At 51.1% G+C, this 20,184-nt stretch overlaps 4 protein-coding genes across 4 annotated transcripts; 1 reads left to right on the forward strand and 3 right to left on the reverse strand.

The window, feature by feature from the left end:
• Positions 1–137: 137 nt before the first annotated feature.
• FSUBG_3850 (thioredoxin reductase) lies at positions 138–1,299 on the reverse strand (the record flags this gene model as incomplete). Its single annotated transcript, XM_036681776.1, has 2 exons — positions 138–1,003; positions 1,053–1,299. 2 exons carry the CDS (start codon positions 1,297–1,299, stop codon positions 138–140), a joined length of 1,113 nt encoding a protein of 370 aa, XP_036540628.1.
• An 842-nt stretch (positions 1,300–2,141) lies between these two features.
• Positions 2,142–3,819, forward strand: FSUBG_3851 (multidrug resistance fnx1; the record flags this gene model as incomplete). The annotated part of the gene is made up of 3 exons (XM_036681777.1): positions 2,142–3,266; positions 3,318–3,459; positions 3,509–3,819. 3 exons carry the CDS (start codon positions 2,142–2,144, stop codon positions 3,817–3,819), a joined length of 1,578 nt encoding a protein of 525 aa, XP_036540629.1.
• Positions 3,820–3,942: 123 nt separating this feature from the next.
• Positions 3,943–5,629, reverse strand: FSUBG_3852 (beta-fructofuranosidase; the record flags this gene model as incomplete). The annotated part of the gene is made up of 2 exons (XM_036681778.1): positions 3,943–5,166; positions 5,213–5,629. 2 exons carry the CDS (start codon positions 5,627–5,629, stop codon positions 3,943–3,945), a joined length of 1,641 nt encoding a protein of 546 aa, XP_036540630.1.
• Positions 5,630–6,426: 797 nt separating this feature from the next.
• On the reverse strand, positions 6,427–19,162 carry FSUBG_3853 (polyketide synthase; the record flags this gene model as incomplete). Its single annotated transcript, XM_036681779.1, has 9 exons — positions 6,427–10,506; positions 10,584–17,446; positions 17,500–17,950; positions 17,998–18,290; positions 18,413–18,436; positions 18,489–18,583; positions 18,640–18,674; positions 18,742–18,769; positions 18,819–19,162. The coding sequence occupies 9 exons, from the start codon at positions 19,160–19,162 to the stop codon at positions 6,427–6,429; spliced, it is 12,213 nt and encodes a 4,070-aa protein (XP_036540631.1).
• Between the last annotated feature and the right edge of the window lie 1,022 nt (positions 19,163–20,184).

Below are 20,184 nucleotides of genomic sequence, written 5' to 3' on the forward strand. Positions count from 1 at the left end.
TGTCTCCAGCTTGCCCGCTTATTTGTCTCCAAAGCTTCGTCCGTTCATCGTGGCCAGCTTTCCTTCCCAGATCAATCCGAGTCTCGGAGTTCAATGACCTGCTAATCTCCCTTTCCAATTCCACTGCTCAGAGATCGTCAGCTACCAATTGACTTGAGGGCTACCGCATTGGAGACAGTTGACTTACTGTTAATATCTACAACTGCAATTTTCCCGGTGTAAAGTGAATGTAAGACGTTGGTGCTTTTGTCAGTACTCGCATCGCCAACAGCATAGATGCCAGGCACATTTGTGCGCATGCTTATGCGATCCACTTCCATCATGCCATTAGCCATGGTGACTCCAAGCATTTCTCCAAGCGGAGACCTTTGCTCGCTACCGAAGACTGTAAAGAGTACCTGACGTTCCATTCTCCCAAAGTCGTCGAATTCGACTCTGAAGAGATCATGTTCAGGTACCATTGGCAGGCTCGGATCCCTCTCATGTGCTCCACCATCTTGTAATCTAGTGATACGAGTTATGGTACGATTGTCAACTTTAATGTTTCTTTTGCGAAGATATTCAGACGAGTTCTCAGCAAATTGTTTGTCAGCTTTGGAACGGTATTCGGGCGTGTCGGTACCATTGGCGAAAATCACAATGTCGGAGTTTAGAGTGATAGCCTCGGCAGCTGCCTCGATAACCATGTCAAGAGGACCAAGAATACCCATCGACTGATCGGCATGTTCGATCCCGTCGCAGTAAGGACACCAGTATATACCCTTCCCGAAGTTCTCTTGTAGCCCAGGTGTTTCCGGAAGAAGGTCACGCAGACCAGTCGCCAAGATGACTTTCCTGGCGGTATACGTAGAAGTTATACCATCTACCGATGTACACGATACATTGAAGAATGTGTAGTTCGCTTCAGGCTGAATTCTGGTGACTGTTCCGTTCACTGCACTGACTGTCGGGTAATGAGCAATCTGCTGCATGGCAGACCATCGATAATACGCTGGCGTTACACCTGCATTCAGTCAGAAGATGGCTCAGTAGTACTGTTATAGGAGGCGAACAACCATCAAAACCAGCAACATCGTGCATGAGTCTCGTTGGCGCATTGCGATACTGGGCAGAGTCGATCATTAAAGCCTTGCGGCAAATGCGTCCAAGGGAACTGAGAGCACCGAGCCCCGAAGGCCCGCCACCTACGACAATAACTTCATAATCTGTTGTGAGAGATGAAAGCTCGGGAGTCGGAGCACAGGCAGCTTGGTGCAGGATGAAAGCAAAGTTGAGCAAGAAAACAGACTTGGGCCACATCTTGACGGTTTGTTTCGAAAGCTGTGAATGTTGTCTCCCAAGGTCGAGCCCTTCCTCGACGGTTTTCGACTGATGCATCTAAAAGTGTACCTACCAGTCGCTTCTCGCATACCTTCACATGCTCAACAATACCAATTGACGCTTGACCTCATTTGCGTTCCCTTCGCCTCCTGGGATGTAGCATACGTAAGACCGGTGACTCCAATGTCTCAGTTGAAGGCACACGGCTCAACTTTTACCGAGTGCAGATCTTCAGGTAGGGTTGCTAAGACATGTCATAGCTGAGGCCTGGGTCAGTGACGCAGAGTAAGCGCCCGGAAGTCGGCGAGGCTGAGACACGCGGGATGATCAGTATTGCTATGTATCTGCACCAGGATGCCGGAATGCGATGACCGCGAGGGGGAGAGAAGTAGGTATGCATGCTATTAACTTGTGATTCTTAGTAATGCCGATCATAGAACTACACTCGGTTGACTTACGCGCACCAACACAAGGGTGAATTGGGCTTGTACCTTGGTCAGGTCAGCTTTTCTTTCTGCAGCTTAAAGTTTTTCCTTTCTTTATCTCTTCTTGTGATTTTGCTAAAGTTCCATCCGCATTAGTTTTTAGTTGGTGGTGCCAGGGACAATCCTTGCTGATGCAGCAGCGCGGTTTGCTCCCCGTTGATTCTCTTCCTGGTATGGGCCTACCATAGACTGCGATAAATCCTTCACTTTTCATTCTTTGTCCTTAATAACAAGAAGAAGAAGAGTCTTACGATAACTATCTTTCCTATATCTTTTTCATTGTCTATTCTTGTATCATCGTTTCATAATTTGCCCTCTTCTTATCATCCATACACCATGTCTGAACGCACACCACTTCTCAGGTCGGATCACGAGAACCAAACCTATGGATGTTCGTCTCGTGATACAGCTGAGACTTCTGACCAGGATGGAGAAGTTGCCATCATTTGCAAAGAGCTCTCCTTCGCAAGACTCGCTATGATCATGAGCACAGCCTGGCTTGGCGTTTTTCTCGGAGCAGCCGATACGACCGTTATCGCTACCCTGTCTGCTCAGATCTCCAGCGAGTTCAACTCTCTGAGTCTTCTGTCCTGGCTTGCCACTGCATATCTGATAGCCAATGCTGCCAGTCAGCCAATCTCCGGCCGTCTCACTGACATTTTTGGTCGTGGACCTGGTTTGGCATTTAGTAATGTTGCCTTTGCAGTGGGAAATCTCATATGCGGCCTTGCTACTAGCCAGAAGATAATGATACTTGGAAGAGTCATTTCTGGCATCGGCGGTGGGGGTCTTATGAGTATACCAACCTTCTTAGGCTCAGACCTTGTCCCTCTTCGGAAGCGGGCATTGGTGGGAGGTATTGCCAATATCTGGTATGCTTCCGGTGCTATGGTCGGTGCTGTATTTGGTGGCTTCTTAAATGACTATACCAGCTGGGGATGGAGAATGGCTTTCCTCATTCAAGTACTTCCTTCTCTCATATCAGCTGTCATCGTATACAGCTTGATCAAAGTTCCACCCAAACAGTCTGACAAGTCATACGTCAAGCGTATTGACTTTGGAGGCGTTTTTTTGGTTTCCTCTTTCCTGGCATCCCTCGTTTTAGGTTTGAGCTCTGGAGGAAACATAGTCCCTTGGCTACATCCCTTGCCTATAGCAGCCATCTCACTCTCGATCTTATTATTCTCAACCTTCGTCATCTGGGAGCTTAGAGCTTCCCAGCCGATTATCCCTGTCCGGCTTCTTCTCAACCCGACAGTGCTTGCTTCTTGCTTAGCTAGCGTCTTTTGCTCAGCCATTGCTCTGACCAGCATCTTTTATGTGCCTCTCTATCTTCAAGCCCGTGGAGATTCCGCCACTACATCGGGTTTGAAGATATTACCGGCGTCAGTTGGCACATGTCTCGGAGGACTCGTGCCCGGCTACCTCATGAAGAAGACGGGCAAGTATGTCGGACTGGTGGTAAGCAGTATTCTTGCTCTGATCATAGGCAGCGGTATATTTGCAATCCAGAATGATACTACTCCAGCTTGGATGACTTGCCTAGCCTTCTTTGTTGTTGGTCTCGGTTACAATGCTGTCTTTAGCATCACACAGGTCGCTTGCGTAGCGGCAGTAGGTCACGCACAACAGGCCGTTGTCACATCCACCACATGTAAGACTTGCAGCAGTCCTTGAGAAGAACGCTACTAACAAACTTATAGACCTTGCACGAAGCCTGGGTGGTACCATTGGAGTAACACTTGCCTCTGTCTTATACCAATCAAGCCTAGATATGAGCTTGTGGGCACGGTTCGGCCATCAGCCTAATGCGGCGGATGAGATTCGACGTATAAAGGATGACCTGACCGAGATTCACCATTTGCCGGACGGCTGGTACAGAGGAGTAATGGAGTCACTCATGCAAGCTTTTGGACATGTTTGGTTGATGATGCTGGCTTGGGCAGTACTAGCCTTGATCTCTATCTCGCCGATCAAACAGCACAAGCTTTTTAGTACGTTGGACAGGAAATGAGGAAAGATTTGGAGTTAGAAATGGAAGAGAATGTATCTCGAAGTTATCAGCATCACAGAATCAGTTATCAAAGCACCAATGCCATATGTCTACATATATACTTTAAATGCTATACACTAGTGACTACGATGAACTCGATGTTCTGTTTCCCGCCACAAGTCCATCATCATTCTCCATCTCCTTCCATGCACTCTCCAAAGCATGAACCTTGACACTAACCTTAACATCCTCCGGCAAGTCGGTCGCGCTGAAAATCATGAGCGTCAAAGGCTCTGTAGAGAAGAAAGTGTTCGTGACACTATCGACACCATTATTCAGGAAAGCCTCATAGATAGACCTGTCAATAACACCGCTAAGACTCCAGGTGCCGTTGTCGGTAGCAAGGCTGCCAAGGGAGGTCTTGTCAGTGTAGAAGATGTTATCAAAGCCCTTGACGCCACCGCGATCGAGGAAGAACACGGGATCGCCGCCGAGGTAGTAGCCGCTCTTGATGGCTTCGTTGGTGATAGGGCTAGAGAAGGTCCAATTCATGGAAGACGTTGAAGGAATTCCACCATCGGGAATGCCAGTGACGTTGACTTCCCAGTAAATTGCGTTAGACTCAACATCAGAGTAGTCAACAATGAGTGTTCCGTTGCCAAAGCTACTGTTGGAGGCAAGCTCACGACCCAGAACAGGACTGAGATCGTAAGGCTTGGAAACAAGCTTCCAACCAACGCGCTTGGCCTTGGTAAGGTAGTTCTCGCGAGGAAGACTCATGGCACTTCTCCAGCCCTCATCACCTGTAGGTACAACGCTGGTGTACTGCCAGTTGGAGGCCCAAGCAATAGAAACAGGATACTCGTCCTCTGAAAGACCATAAAACCACTGTCCAGCATAGTTGTCCTTGCCAAAGTCCGCGATCCGTGCAGCAGCATCAACAGCCTCAAAGTGAGTACCGTTGAAAGTACCAGGGAAGTACTCAGTGATGGAACCTCCCAGTGGAGCACCGGGATTGATGCTAATGGCCATGAGCCACATATCATCTTGCTTCTTGCCGTCCTCGTCCACGTAAGGCATGTGGATCATGTTGGGGCACTCGTACTGCAGACCGAGAAGGCCGTGGTGGGAGAAGTTGCTGGTAGGCGTCCAGTCCTTGAGGTTGTCGGACTCAAAGATGCCGATCTTGAAGTCTTGGGGGTAGGCAACGACCATGATCCATGAGTCATCGTATCGAATGACTTTGGGATCGCGGAACTGAGTAGATGTGCTGTTGATGACGGGGTTGTTGGCATATGGAGTGAAGGTGTAACCTCCATCTCGCGAATAGGCGATTGCCTGGTCTTGAACGGTAGGCGACGACAGAGTCTGTGTATCGTTAGTGGTGATATTGCGACTACTGTTGACAACTTACGTAGATCGCAACGACACCATTGTCCTGGTCAGGGAAGAATCCAGATGTGTTATTGACATCAACAACAGCACTTCCAGAGAATACATAAGTGTCTTTCTCCGGTGGGAAAAGCGCAATGGGCTGATTTACCCAGTGGTACAAGTCCTTTGAAGTTGCATGGCCCCAATGCTGGTTACCCGCGACTACATCAGTGGGATTATACTGATAGTATAAATGCCAGAGACCATCAGCATCGCGGAACATGCCATTGGGGTCATTCATGAAATGCTGGGGAGGAGAAAAGTGAATCTGAGGACGGTATGTGCCATTGTAATCGCCAGGGATGGGTGTTCCTGTAGGTACAGAAACCGTAGTGGAAGACTGAGCGGTGCTGAGCTGGACGAGGCCAGCGACGGTCGAGAACAAAAGACCTCTCATGATGATCAAGATGCAAACTGTATCTTGCTGTGCGAGTCAAGTTTTTGAGGATTATATGACGCTTATATACCTATACACCCTCATCAGCCCATACCGTCCCAACGACATCGGCACCGATCCAACGGTTAGCGTTTTTCTTCCCCGCATCCATCTCCAGGCAAGAAACACGCCGATCTGGAGAAGAGGTGATGTCAGAGCAATAGGTTAATCTGGTGGTTGTGGGGAAAGACATGGGAGATGGGCCGACTCGGCGAAGTAGTGTCGCTCCGACAAATAATCGTCATCGAATGGAAGACGAAGCTCAAGTTTTGCGTGTAGATCTTGTCTTGAACGGTGCAACAGTTGGAGTTTGCTACTCCACATCAACGGCCCGACAGTCGAGATGACAGAAGTTTATTGGGGGAGTCGAATCATGGGGAATGTTTAAGTGAGGTGAGACATTCCGAGATGAAGCGATTTATTGCCGGCAGGTGATTAATCGTGCAATAGAGTGAATATGAGCATGTAATTATCACTATGGCTTGATCAATTGAGCGTTTCTGGAGGATGAACGGTCGAAGAGGCATTGAGATGCAGGGTAGGTAGTTGGTGGAGTTGACTACCGGGTTGGTGATGGCTGTAACATTGCACCGGGATACGCGGAAAGACAAAAATGCTCACATGATGAGAAATATCAGTATTTTATTTAGTAAAAGAAAAAAGAGAGAAAAATTACATGCAAAAAAGATCCACAAACTCCAGGTACCTCTATCCGTCCTTGTATTCCGGTCATATTGCTCCTAACGACAAAACATCCTTCATCTGCTCATCACAGCAGTATCACCCTTGACATCGCTAAACTCCACCTCCAGCGCGGTTAAAAATTGCTTTAATCCCTGCTTCTTTGCCTGACCAAACCATTGGAGAACTTTTGCAGTGGGAAGCTCCTTCAACTCTGGCAATTGCTCGCAAAGGTTCGCAAATTCACCCATGCTTAATGTTTTGGTACCCGCGTGTTTAATGACATTGACTCCGCCTTGTGATTGAGCAGAAGACTGTAGAAGCGCGCCGGCGATGCGGTCTGAGATTTGATCAATAGGCGCGAAATGACCCGTGCCATTGAGACCTGTCGGATCGGGGCGCAGAGATATGGCTTTTGCGAGACGAAGAAGCTCATCTGACGTGATGGTATCCTCATCAGCAGTCTCTGTATCCCCGAAGACCGGTGCTGGGCGGTGAATAAACACAGGCACTCCAGCTCGCTTCGCAGCGTCACGCAACAACCCTTCAGCAGCCCACTTTGACGCGACGTATCCATCGCTGCCATCGACAGGTGGATGTCCATCTCCATACCGTTTGACAGCTCCACTAGATAACACGTGAACTGGCAGACGGCGGGGAAGCGCGAGGCGAATGAGTTCCGCGACGCTGGTAACGTTGACGGCGCGGAGGGAACGGTAATCATCCCAGAAAGAACGATTGGCACCGCAGTGGATGATCGCGTCGACACTGTTGCTGAGACGCGTGAATTCAGTGTCGGATAGGCCGAGGTTGGGTTGGCTGAGATCTCCGTGCCAGAGAGTTACTTTGTCGCTGGCCTCAATAATTGACGCGCCGCGGACAAGACAGTGTATCTCGGACACTTGAGGAGACTCGGCAAGATGGGACATCAAGTTTCGCCCCAAGAACCCAGTCGCGCCAGTGAAAAGAACGCGTAGAGAACCATCAATCTTCTGCGACGCGACTTGCGGCAAGCTCAACCATTCATCGGGAATCTTGGTCTCCCTCTCCCAATCGATATCACCACCACTGACCTCATCATTCACCAGAGCTGCCATCTCCCGAAGCTTACTAGCAGCCATGAGGTTCAAAAGTCTTAGCGACACGTTGAACTCCTTCCTGATCATGCCCTGAAGCTTGATAAGAAGCAATGAGCTTCCGCCGACGTGGAAGAAGTCGGTGTCTGCTGCGATGGTAGCAGAGGCACTCGCTGGGACCAAAGTCCTCCACATCTTGGCGATCTTTTTCTGTGTCTCAGACTCGAGACTGCCCTCTTCAGCAGTGGCATCATTGGCTGTAGCTGGGGTGAAGGCGGGGAGAGGAAGCGCTGCGATCGCGTTACGATCAGGCTTCTGGTGCGCTGTCAATGGGAAGCGATCAATTGGCAGCATCAAAGCGGGAAGCATGTAGTGAGGAAGAGGGAGCTTCGAGACAATCTTGCGCAAGAAGGACTCTACTTCAGGTCGACGAAGACTCTTGTCAGCGACAACGACATGCGCGACAAGGAAGCCGTCATCATCGTGATCCTCATGGCGATCCTCAGGGTATCGTAGAGTCACAACAGCATCTGACAGAACGCCCTGGGCCGCGCTCAAGATAGCGCTCTCAACGTCGCCCAACTCAATACGATAGCCTCGCAGCTTGACCTGGGTACCGCCCTCAATGCGACCCAAGATATCGACCATACCATTCGCGCGAAGCTTACCACGGTCGCCGGTGCGATACATGATCTTCCACTCCTTCGACCAAGTCCATGGATCCGGAATGAACTTCTCCCTGGTAAGATCCGGACGTCCAAGATAGCCATCTGCGACACCAGCACCTCCTACCACAATCTCGCCAGGATAACCACGTGGAACCAGTTTCATGTTCTCGTCAACGATGTAGGTAGAGTAATTGGCGCAAGGGAAGCCAACGTCAGTGACGTATCGCATCTGCGCCTTCTCACCCTCAGCGTATTCATCGAAGTTGAGCTCAATCCTGTTGGTAACAGTTGTCTCGGTCGGACCGCAGTGATTGAAGACTCTGAGATGAGGAAGTTGAAGACCAGCGAAAGCACGAACGAGCGCGGTTGACAGAGGCCCACCCGACGAGGAAGCATTCTCCCATGCGGTGCAATCGAGAAGGCGGTCTCGAGCGAAGCGATGCCAGATGCTATACTCAGACGGCGTGCACATTGTATACGTAATGCTGTGTCGGGCGATCATGTCGACTGTACCAAGAGGGTCGCCACGCTTCGAGTTGGGAACGACAAAGACACAACCGCCGTTGCAGAGCGCAAGCATCGTCTGGTCAATTGAGAGATCAAAGCTGAAAGCGCTCTGTTGAAGAACTCGGGCTGCGTAGCTAGGCTTGTCCTGCTCTTGGACGATGGCGTGTGGTTCAACGAGAGCCTTGAGACTTCGATTTGTGTGGACGACGGCTTTGGGAATGCCGGTTGAGCCGCTTGTGCACAAAATCATAGCTTTTTGACCTGGCTGCGCTCGGATCGGGACTTCTACTGTCGAAGATCCAGTGGCGGGAACGTGGATCATTTGGGCAGATTGCGTTCCCAATTGATCAAACTTGTCGGCAGTAGAGTTGTCAACGAGAACTGCTTGGGGTTGAGCGACCTGCACATTGGCTGCCAATCGAGGCATTCCGATGGGAGGATACAAGGGCACGTAGGTCATGCCGAGCTTGAGGATCGCAAGCATTGAGCAGATCCAGTCGACGCCAGTTTCCTGGAAGACACCGATGAAGTCATTCTCGGTCAAACCGGCTGAGGTCAAAGAAGTGGCGATCTCGTCGATGCGACGGCCCATTTGCTCATAGGTCAATTGACTTGTCTCATCGTCAAGTGCCGGCGCAGACGGGTTATCGTGGATCATGGCGTCAATGCGATGTGAGAGCGTGTCGGCGTTAGGCCAAGCATCAATCGTCGGACCCAGAGAAATAGACAAGTCATCCTCCTTCCAAGGTGGAAGCGACTTAAGGGCCATCTTCGAGCCGGCCTCATCCACTGTAACCTTTCTCAGAAGATTGGTATACGCCCTGATGAGCATCTCAGCATGCTCCCCATCATACAACGTCGATTGAAGCTCAACACCGACTCGAACACTGCCGCGATTCTGTTCGTCAGAATCATCAAGAACATAGAACGCAAGGTCGCTACCCTGGCGCTCTGCTCGACCGGTGCCCATCTCAGCCCTGCAATCACCAAGTCTGAACCACTCCTTGTGTGAAACGCGGTAGTCAATCAGGACTTGCGCTACAGGTACTGCATCTCCATGGCGCGTGATGCAGAGTTCTTTGAGTAGGACATCGAGCGGAAGAACGGAGTGCTCGAGGGCCTTGTAGGTCTTTGTCCGAGCGGCTTTAACAGCTTCCGAGAAGGAGAATTTGTTGTAGTCGGTGCGATCGAAGCGGAGGAAGAGAGTGTTGACGAAAAGACCAATCGTATCCATGAAGTCTTTGTCGAGTCTGTTGGTGTCGTCCATCGCGATAAACAAGCGATCAACAGAGTCGGGCATCAGACCAAAGAGTAGAGTCTGAAGAGCTGCGACGTAGACGTGGAACGAGGTTGAGTGATTGGCCTTGGCAAGTTTCCTGATGCGCGCTGCTTCCGAAGGCTCAAGAGTGATCTCCGCATTGTAACAGCTGTAGTTCTCGAGTAACTTCCTGTGGCTAACCTTTGCAAAGGGTAGAAGAGGAAGTGGCTCGGGCTCAGGCATGATGAGCTTGCGATAATACTCAATCGCCTTCCTCCACTCAAATGGCTTCGATAGGTTCTGCCGACGTTGCTTGGCAATGTAAGCTCGGTATTGCTTCGCATCAGGCAAAGTCGGAATTGATCCGTTGGCGTTGTAGGCTTTTGCCAGGTCGCACCAGAAGATCTCGAGACTGTAACCGTCAAAGGCGATGTGATGGAAAGCTAAGACGAGCCAGTGCTCAGTATCGGATTGGGAAAGAAGTGAGAGTTTGATGGTTTCCCAATCGCCGAGGTCCCAAGGGTGAGAGTGAAGCCATTCCATCTCTTGATCGACATCGGCTTTGCTGTTGACGTGCCGCGATGTGAGGTGAACTGTCGACTTGGAGAGAACGCCTTGCATGGGCGTCTCCAGGGACTTGCCTCCGAACTGTGATGCTGGTCAGATTTGTTCTAAAAACAGATTGCATCAATTACTCCGACGAAAGGATCGGAGTAGTGACTTACAAAGAATCTCGTTCGTAGTATCTCATGCCTCCTCACAACACCCTCCAACGCCCTCTCCAACTTCCCAACATCAACCATGCCCTTTAAATGCGCCGAAATCGTAACATTGAACGTAGTCTTATCCTCCAACGCCGTAGTAAGAAACCAGAAACGACTTTGAACAAGAGACATCTCATCAACAACCTCACTCGAACTCTTCACAATCTCCTCCCGCCTCTTCGCCGCCGCCGCTTCTTCATCTGCACGGCGCTTCTTAGCTGCCTCGTCTTCGAGCTCTCGCTTATGCCTGTCGTCCAATCCATTGTTATTCTTCATGTTGCTTAGAGATGGGGGGATGCTTGCCGTGTCAGCTCCCGCTGTGCTCTTTGCGGTCGTGGAAACGTCTGTCGCTGAGCTTTGCGAGACAGCGTCGGAGTCGCCAGTCACAACGTCTGAGCTGGAGCTTGAGGTTGGAGGCTCAGTGAGCTTCTTGTCGCCGACCGGCTGCGCTTCATTGCCTGTCTCATCATCATCACGGTCCAGGTCAAGAAGAGCCTTGGGGATTCGCTCGAGCGCATCGCTTGCGAGATCAAGAATTGAGTTGCCGCCCAGAATCTTGAGAACAGGCATGTCGGTGTCGAGCTCCTTCAAGAACCACGATCGCACGTCCACAGCAACAAGCGAGTCGACACCCTGGTCTACCAAAGCCAGCGACTCGGGGACGTCAGTCTCGGCGGGGATGCGCAGCATCTTCTTCAGCTTCAGAGTAAAGGCATCAGTGATGACCCTCAGCGCCTGTTCCTTGCTAGTGACACGCTTCAATTGGCGACTAAGCGACACAGCAGCTGCGTTACCTGACGCGTCGACATCTGCATCGCCGTCGACTCGCTCAATCAGCATGTTGCTGAACTTGGAGTCATGAATGAAGAATGACTTGTGTTCATCGTCGGAGAATTGAGGCATGATTCCCTGCGAGATCTCACCGCCCTCGATATCCTCATCAGGACCGAAGCGCTGCCCAGCGAGAATGGCTTCTGCGATGAGCTGGTGAAGACCTTGAGCCGAGGTGTTGGCGATACCGATGTCCTTGAAGAAGCTTGCGTCGTAGATCTTCTGTCGCTCGATATATCCGAGACCAATGAGAGCACTGATGTTGATGATGGACGCAGCGAGACCGCGCTTACGACGATTGTTGACGAGGGAGGCCATGAACATGTTGGCAGCGGCGTAGTTGGCTTGACCTCGAGATCCGACGATACTAGCTGCCGAGCTGAACATGAGGAAAAAGTCCAGCTTTGTGTCGGCAAATAGTTCATCGAGGTAGATACTGCCATTGACCTTGGGCGCAAGGACCTTGTTTAGATTGGCAGCGTCCATATCCTTGAAGAGAACATCCTGCAGAAGCATAGCACCATTGGCAACACCAGCGATCGGCGGCAGCGTGCGGGTGATGGCCTGGTAGCACAAATGAAGCGATTCTTTGCTAGTGATGTCAAGTTTGCGAGGGACGACGGTGACACCAGCTTGTTCCATATTGTCAATGAATCGTTGATCGACCTTAGGATAGCGACTGGTCAGAACGACATATCGGGCTCCATGAGCGGCCATCCATTCACAGCACGATTGACCCATCTCACCCGAGAGACCAACAAGAAGGTAAGTCTTGTCTGATCGGAAAATGTTGGTGTGATGGTCGAGAGGATGAACGCGCACTGGTACTGATGGAGTGGCCCAGTCGACGAGGTGCAGCGACTGGCCAGTTGGTGCAGCGAAGCCCTCGATGTGGTTGAGCGGGACAACTTCACGATCGCCAGCTTCAATAACCATGCTACTCGCCTTGCTCCAAGCAGCCTGGAGCGCCGCCTTCGCATCTACTAGATCGCCTGGGCGAACCTCGACGCGGTTTCGGATCAGCGAACTCTCTGTGCGAGCATACCATGGAAGACACTCTGCCATGGCAGACGCGACAATTGCAGAAGGACTGTTGGGAGCTGAGAAGTTGACCAGGAGCGACGAGGTAGTCAAAGCGGGGAGAGCCTTCCGAATAGCACGAGGTGACATCTCCTGCGCCAGCCAAGTGGTCTTGCCGGGGAGATCCTGAGGCTGCTGACCTTCAGTCAGACATCCAGTGAAGCTGACACGCCAGGATGGAGCGGGGTGCGACTCAAACAAGTTCATGATTGCAGTGCGCACCAGAGAATCAGCCTCGTGAATGACGATATGGCTGCCCTTCTGCTGAGGCACCAATGCTGCAATCTGAGCAGCGACGATGTGCGCTGCGGTAGACAATAGAGCCATTGAAGATAGCTCTTCTGAAGCACCAGCTGGGAGAGCGACCGTGAGGTCCTGGGGTGTTGTAGCTGGTGTCTCAGCAGAAGGTGTCAAAGCAAGAACCCGTTTGCCATCGGCATAGCCGACGCAAAGACGGAAGTAACCCAAGGTGCCAATCCTCAAAGCCTGGAGAAGTGACTTTTGGATGCGAACATCGTAGCTTGGAACAGCAGCATCATTGCCAGGTTGAACACGCAGAGGCGAGATCTGTCCGATGACTGGAGCTGCCAATGTTGCATTGGCACTGGCATTGAGACTGAATGAAGTTTTTGGTGATTGGGAATCAACATCCTCATGGATGATACGACGAATTGAGTTGAAGCGGTGGTTCAATTCCTTGTTGACGTTCAATCGCGGCATGTAAGTCTTTTTCTCAACGACTCGCACCTCGGACTCTTGAGTCCACTGAAGTTTGTCGTTCAGATCAGTACCGTTGGCAATCTCTTCGCGCTTCCACTTGTCAAGAAGTTCAATGCGCCTCAGAGCACTGGCGACGAAAGACGGCACCCAAGATCCATCACCAACGGTCGCAGTGTCGAGATCGACTGTCTGGAGCGTGATGCTAGGGTATTCTTGACGGATTGATCGGGCGAGACCAATAACCATGTTGTTGTAGGGCTGTTCTGAAGCGGCGCCCTTGGTGACCCAGAGAATATTGCGGCCGCGAGCCCAGAGGGCTTTGAGGCCGTCCAGCTTGGGGTCGGTGACAGTGCGGAGAACAGGTTCATCGAGTTCGGTCAGGCACAGAACAGAAGAGCCCTCAGGGAATTGATCTTCAGTGATGTCGTTGAGGGCTTCAACTGATCTGAAGTGGCTTGTGGTCTGGTAAAATGGCGCGACGAGAGACTTGGTCCTCTCAACAAGATCCATCGTGCCAAGAGACTTCCCGCCGACAACAACCAAGTTCTGATGCTTCTCAGGCACAGCGGCGAGTGGCTCCCTCAAGAGATCAACCTTCTCATCTCTCGCCATTGAGACCCAGAGACACATAGGCTGCGTCTGATTGTGACCAACGGTATGAGTATCAACACCAGTGAAGCCCGTCCTCTTCAGAGCATCGTCCCACTGCTCAAGAGTCAGCATGGGGCCCCAAGGCCGACCATACTCAGCGCCAGACCACCAGGCAGCAAAGCCACCCATTCCAATACCCAGTCGCACGGCGTCGTTGTTGATGTTCTCGAAGCCGATCAGACGACCGCCGGGCTTCAGAAGACGGCGGATGTTGCGGAGAGCTCCCTCAACATCGCCGGTTGCGTGCAGGGCCATGCCAGCCATCACGACGTGGTAGGACGACTCAGTAAAGCCTTGCTCTTCGATGCTGTTGTTCATGTCAAGGGCCTTGAAGTTAATGCGACCGGAGTAGTCCTTGAACTTCTCCTCTGCTTTGTCGAAGAAGGCAGTGGAGATGTCTGTGAAGGTGTAGACCGAGAAGGCACCGTCAATGGCGGGCAAGGCGTGAGATGTCGCACCACCAGTTCCGGCACCGACCTCAAGGACGCGCATCTGAGGATAGATGTGTGCAAGTTGGCGCATCATGTTGTACATCTTCTGATCACTCGCCTCATAGCGAAGAGTCTCCTCGTAGTACCTATTGAGCATGTTATCCTTGGTAAGATACTCATGCACATTGCCTTCGTTCGCAGGGACGACTTCAAGAAGAGCTTTGGCAGCAGCATGAGTGAGTCTGAAGTCGTTCGAGTTGGCATACTCCGCCAGAAGACGATCAATCTCAGCTTGGGTGTCGTTCATCATCTCCGGAGTCAGGAAATGATGTTCTCCACGGCTGACGAGGCCGATGACATGGTCGCACCAAGTGAGAAGACGCTTGAAGTGCTCCTGGGCTTCGCCGCGAGCCTTTGAGCCAGCGGGAATAAGCTCAGCGAGACGTCGCACGTAGAACAAGGACAGTCTGTCAAGGTTGTCGGCTGAGCGAATCTCTGCATCAGCGACCTCCTGAGGGCGATTGACGCGCGATGCGAGGATGCCATCAGGTTCAGAAGGTCCATAGACCCAAGTTGAGAAGAGAGGTGAGTCATTGACAGCGGTAGCAGGAGTAAATGGTCTCATCCTTGCGCCTTCGACAGCGATGTAGGCTTGTTGCCCATCAGGCGAAAGCATCTTCATGTCGCCGATAGCCTCACCTAGCGAATCGGCATCTTCACCAAGCGTAGTGCTAGCCTCCCAAGCCATGGTCGCGCCTCGAGCAGCTGACGCGAAGTAAGGATTGACGTGAATGGCATCAATGCCAACCAGCATCTGCAGGCACCACAAACGGCCATCGCCGGGCGCAGCCATGGCAGCGAGGACAGTCTGGACACCAGAGTCCATGAGGCCAGGATGAGCGAGAGCGACCTGGTCTTGCCACTCAGGACCAGATTGATCAACGATTTTTCCGATTGCAAAGTCGGACTTGCGCTCAATCTCGACAATGCCCTTGAAGGGAGGGGAGTACTGGTAACCGTGCTTGGCTAGCTCAGTGTAGAAGCGGTCAATCTCAATTGGCGCGAGATTGAATTGAAGAGCTGGGTCTCGGGCTGTCTGACCAGGAATGGCGTCTGCTGAGGGCGCCCCGAGACGAACGACGACACGACCGTGAGCGTGAGTGGATGTAACGGCCGGTGCCAGTCCATGAGTATGATAAGAGCAGCAAACGAAATCCACAACAAGCTCATCATGGCTACTCTCAACAGTCTTCATAGTAATCAGCGTCTCAACGCTTGAACTATCATCATTGAAGACAATCGCCTGATCCATGGTAAGATCATAAAGACTCAACAACCTCACGGTCGGAGAATCCTTAAGATTTCGCACCAGTATCATCGCCGCCTCAAGGGCCATAGCTGCGTAACCACAACCAGGGAAGATGACTTGTCCTTGAAGGCGATGGCCTCGAAGCCAGGGAATCTCACGCGCGCGAAGAATGTTACGCCATTGGGTCATGCCTGGAACGCTATTCTCGACCATACGACGGCCGAGGATGGGGTGGACGGGCTCATCCATTTGGCGAAGGGCGGCGCAGAAACGAGACTCTGACCAGAAGACTTGAGAATCTGCTGAGAATGGGTATGGTGGAAGGTCTCTGAACACTGTTGGTGTTGACGATCGACCGGAGAGGGTAGTGTCAATTGAAGCAAAGTTGACATGGCCGCGACCGAGATTGCGCCAGACAGCGCCGAAGCAATCGGCAACACTCTCAACGTCGTCTTTGCCACGAGTAAGCACGCCTTGGTATGGTGTACCACTTCCAAGGCTCTCGAGAGCAGGGCCCTTGAGCGCAGGATGAGGTCCCAGTTCCAGTGCCATGTCAAAGGGTCCAGAATGCGCCAGCGCGCAATCGAGGGCTGGCGCGAACATGACCGGCTTGACCATATTGTCAATCCAGTACTGAGGACTCAAGTTCTCCCGTTTCATGGGTGTAGCTTCAACCTTGGTACTCGAGAACCAGAGAGGGAGCTGCTCTGAAGCGACTTCTTCGTCAAAGCGAACACCGCTTCTTTCCAGAGCCTCAAGATACGGCCCGGCCGCAGCCTGCATGTGACTGGAGTGATACGCTGTATCGACCTTGAGTCGTCTCGCAAACTTACCTTCGTCTTGGAAGACAGCTATGGCCTCTTCAATAGCATCCTCATCACCAGAAAGAGTGACGCTCGAGCGAGCATTGACAGCTGCAACGGTGATACGACCGGCGTTATCCTCAAGGGCGCAGAACTCAAGTGCGTCGGCCTCATCTGTTCCGACTGCTGCCATAGCGCCCTTGATATCGCTGGAGTACGTCGACGCAGCGAGTTTGGCGTAGCGACCGCGATAGTAAGCTGTCACGATGGCGGCGCGACGATCCATGAAGCCAGCGGCGTATGCTGCTGCGATCTCACCAGACGAGTGGCCCACTACAGCGCTGAGCTGAATGCCTGCCAATTCTCGGATGAGGTCAACGAGAAGCACTTGGACAGCAGTGCAGAGAGGCTGAGAGATAGCGGCCTCGGCGACGCGACTGGTCTCCTTGAAGGCAAGCAGCTCAGCCTCGAGTGTGAAATCAGGTGCGTCTGAGGCGGGAAGGGCAGCCAGATAGCCATCGAGCTCAGCAATCTTGCCGTGGGCCCAAGCAGATGACTCAAGAAGTACGGCACCCATGCGAGGCCATTGAGCACCCTGACCACTGAAGACACCGAGAATCTTAGGTGTAGCGACACTCGAGGATCGGTGAAGCTTGTGTGACGAGTCAGTCAGACGCTCAATCTCAGCAAGAATAGCACTTCTGGCGGCCTCGTGAGGATTTCCAGAACCAGCAGGGACAACCACGCTGCTCCTGTAAGGTAGTGTTGAGCGTCGGTTGTGCAATGTCCAAGCCAGGTCAGACATGTTTGTCTCATATCGCTCTTCAAAGAAGCTCAGATAAGATGAGAGAACTTCTTTGAGAGCCTTCTCGCTGTTGGCGGAGAATAAGAGTGGCGTGTATAGACGAGGAGACTCTCCTTCAGTGGAAGCTACAGCCTGATTATGAAGAGCAGGCTCGTAGCTCTCTAGAATTGCATGAGCATTGGTACCACCGAAACCTATAGAAATGATTAGAATGTGTCTAAAACGGATGACTGCGCTGAGTCCGTACCGAAACTGTTGATACTAGCACGCTTGACACTTCCGTGTACATCAGGCCAGGCCTTTGCAGAAGTCGGAACTTCGAGATTGTTGTAGAATGGCTCAATATCAGGATTAAGTGTCTCAAAGTGCATGTTGGGCGGCACAGTGGCATTCTTCATCGCCATCATGGTCCCAAGGAGACTTGCAAGGCCAGCTGTACCCTCTGTGTGGCCAATTTGTGTCTTGATGGAAATGACGTTGAGCTTCTCATCGCGAGGTTGATCGTCGCCAAAGAATGCTTTGGAGATGGCCTCAGCTTCTTTGGGGTCTCCAGCTTTGGTGCCTGTTCCATGGGCGTGGAAGAGCTGGGGACGATCTGAGGGCTTGGTGATGTCTAGACGGGCACGCTGGTAGACATCACGAATGAGAGCTGTTTGAGCGATGTTGCTGGGTACAGTCAAGCCTGGAGTTTTGCCATCCTAGTATGGTCAGTTTCCCTCTCCTACGCATAGTGTTGGCCACTTACCTGATTCACACCAGTCTCACGAATAATGCACTCAATCGGATCTCCATCCGCAAGAGCCTGACTCAACGTCTTCAAGATAACCGAGGCAAATCCCTCACCTCTCGCATACCCATCAGCATTAGCATCCCACATACGACTCCGACCTGTAGGCGAAATCATGCGCAGCTTGCTCTCGCAGATGTACATGCCAGGAAGCAAGATGAGATTTGCACCTGCAGCGACTGCAACGTTGGACTCGCCGCTACGCAGAGTCCTGACTGCTTCGTGCACTGCAACCAAACTTGAGCTGCATGCTGTAGATCATTTCTCTTTAGCTTGTGGGGTTTGTAGATCGGAGATGGGGAATATTTACCTGTGTCGATGCTCATGGAGGGGCCGTGCCAGTCAAACTGGGTCATTCATATTAGTTATGTACAAGTGACTCGCAGCGTTCCGCTTACTGTTGCGACGTTAGCAATTGAGATCTCAAAGTACATCAATGAGCCACCTACCAAAGTATGATATACGATTGGACATGACAGCGCGAGAAACACCGGTGCCCATGTAGGTGGGAATGTCGTCCCAATCTTTCGCAAGCATTTGGGCCCTGCATCATGCATTGTTAGTAACATGAATATGTAGAGACATGATCTGAGCACGTACCAGTCGTCACACATCTGTCCCACAAATACTGATGTCTGCATGTCAAGATCGGTCAGTTCTGCAACAAGACAAATGATGTGTAGCGTTGCTGTCAAAACTCACATCAGAGCCCTTCAAGTCCTCCATCGCCCTACATAATGTCAGTGGCCATCTCGTCGCAAACACCCGGTACAACTCACAAGCCTGCATCAACAACAGAGTCATAGACAGTCTCCAGCAACAACCTCTGCTGCGGATCCATAGCCTCCGCCTCCATAGACTGAATGCCAAAGAAGCCATTATCGAACTTTGTAACATCCTCATCTAGGAAGTAACTCTGCGTGACATTGGTAGTACCATGATGCGTCGGGTCAGAGTGGTAGAATGAGTCCACATTAAACCGAGCTGGCGGCACCTTCTGCAGGACATCTCGGGATGAGCACACCAGATCCCAAAGCTTGGAGGGTGTGTTACAACCGCCGGGGAAACGACACGCAGTGCCGACCACGGCAATGGGTTCATTAGTCTTTGAGAATTTTGTCATTGTAAAAGATAGTAGTAGTGTTTCAAGAGATAATTCTCAAAGGCAAAAAGTAAGGGGGTTCACTAAGTTCAGCTTGGTACAGCTAACAGTGGCGTTGACTTTATAAGATAGTGGGCGGGAAGACAGAACCTCAGGACTTGACTTCTTTGCTAAACACATGGGAAATCTACTCGATGCTCTATCACGACTACGTCCCAGACGGGTATGGGATTCCAGGGGCTTGAGCATCAAGGATTCTAAACAGCCTCTCCACCCCGCCTTCACAGCCGCTCTCACTTACCGGATGAACAGTTCCTCTCCCGGTCCCGATAATCCTCTTGCCACGCTCGGGTACCGGCTCAAAACCCTTGGGATTCAGCCCCCAGTGTATAGGATATCAAGGTCCATTGCGACTCTGCGGCGGTAAGCTTATCAAAGAAAGCGGAGAAGATTTGGTCACTCGGATTGACCTGTCGATTATTGGTGATAAATGTTGCAGAAGGATTGTGGTGAAGTTTCAAGACTGGTGTCTTCGGGAGATACTTGAGAGTGAAGTATAGAGATGTTTCGGGAGGATGATACGATTATTGGTGGAATAGGATCAACGGAGTGCTTATGTGATCCGAAGGATGGACGGTTCATGCAGGTGTTTGTCATATCAATGGATTGCGTGAGTGAATCTGGTAGAGACTAGTTAAGAGAGATAATGGCCTGACATCTGAAAAGCCAAGATGTAATATGATGAGGTTGCTGACTTGGATATCGTAAGCGTAGTGAGCAGGGTTTATTACCTACAGGATTATGATAAGTTATAACTAATTAGGTAGTAGTATATACATCTTATAAAAAGTGCCTATTATAAGAAAGGAAAATAACCCTAATAAGAAGATATTATAATTATATATAGATATTTCAAGTAACAGCTATATATAGATAAAGAGTCTAGGATCCTTAAAAGGTATCTTAAGTACTCCCAAGTAACTCTAGCTATAAGGATATTTTAATAAAAATGAATTATTAATATTATAGTTAGTATCTAAGAT

Source organism: Fusarium subglutinans (genome assembly GCF_013396075.1).
Source record: "Fusarium subglutinans strain NRRL 66333 chromosome Unknown NRRL66333_c0000033, whole genome shotgun sequence".
Taxonomy (NCBI): Eukaryota; Fungi; Ascomycota; class Sordariomycetes; order Hypocreales; family Nectriaceae; genus Fusarium; species Fusarium subglutinans.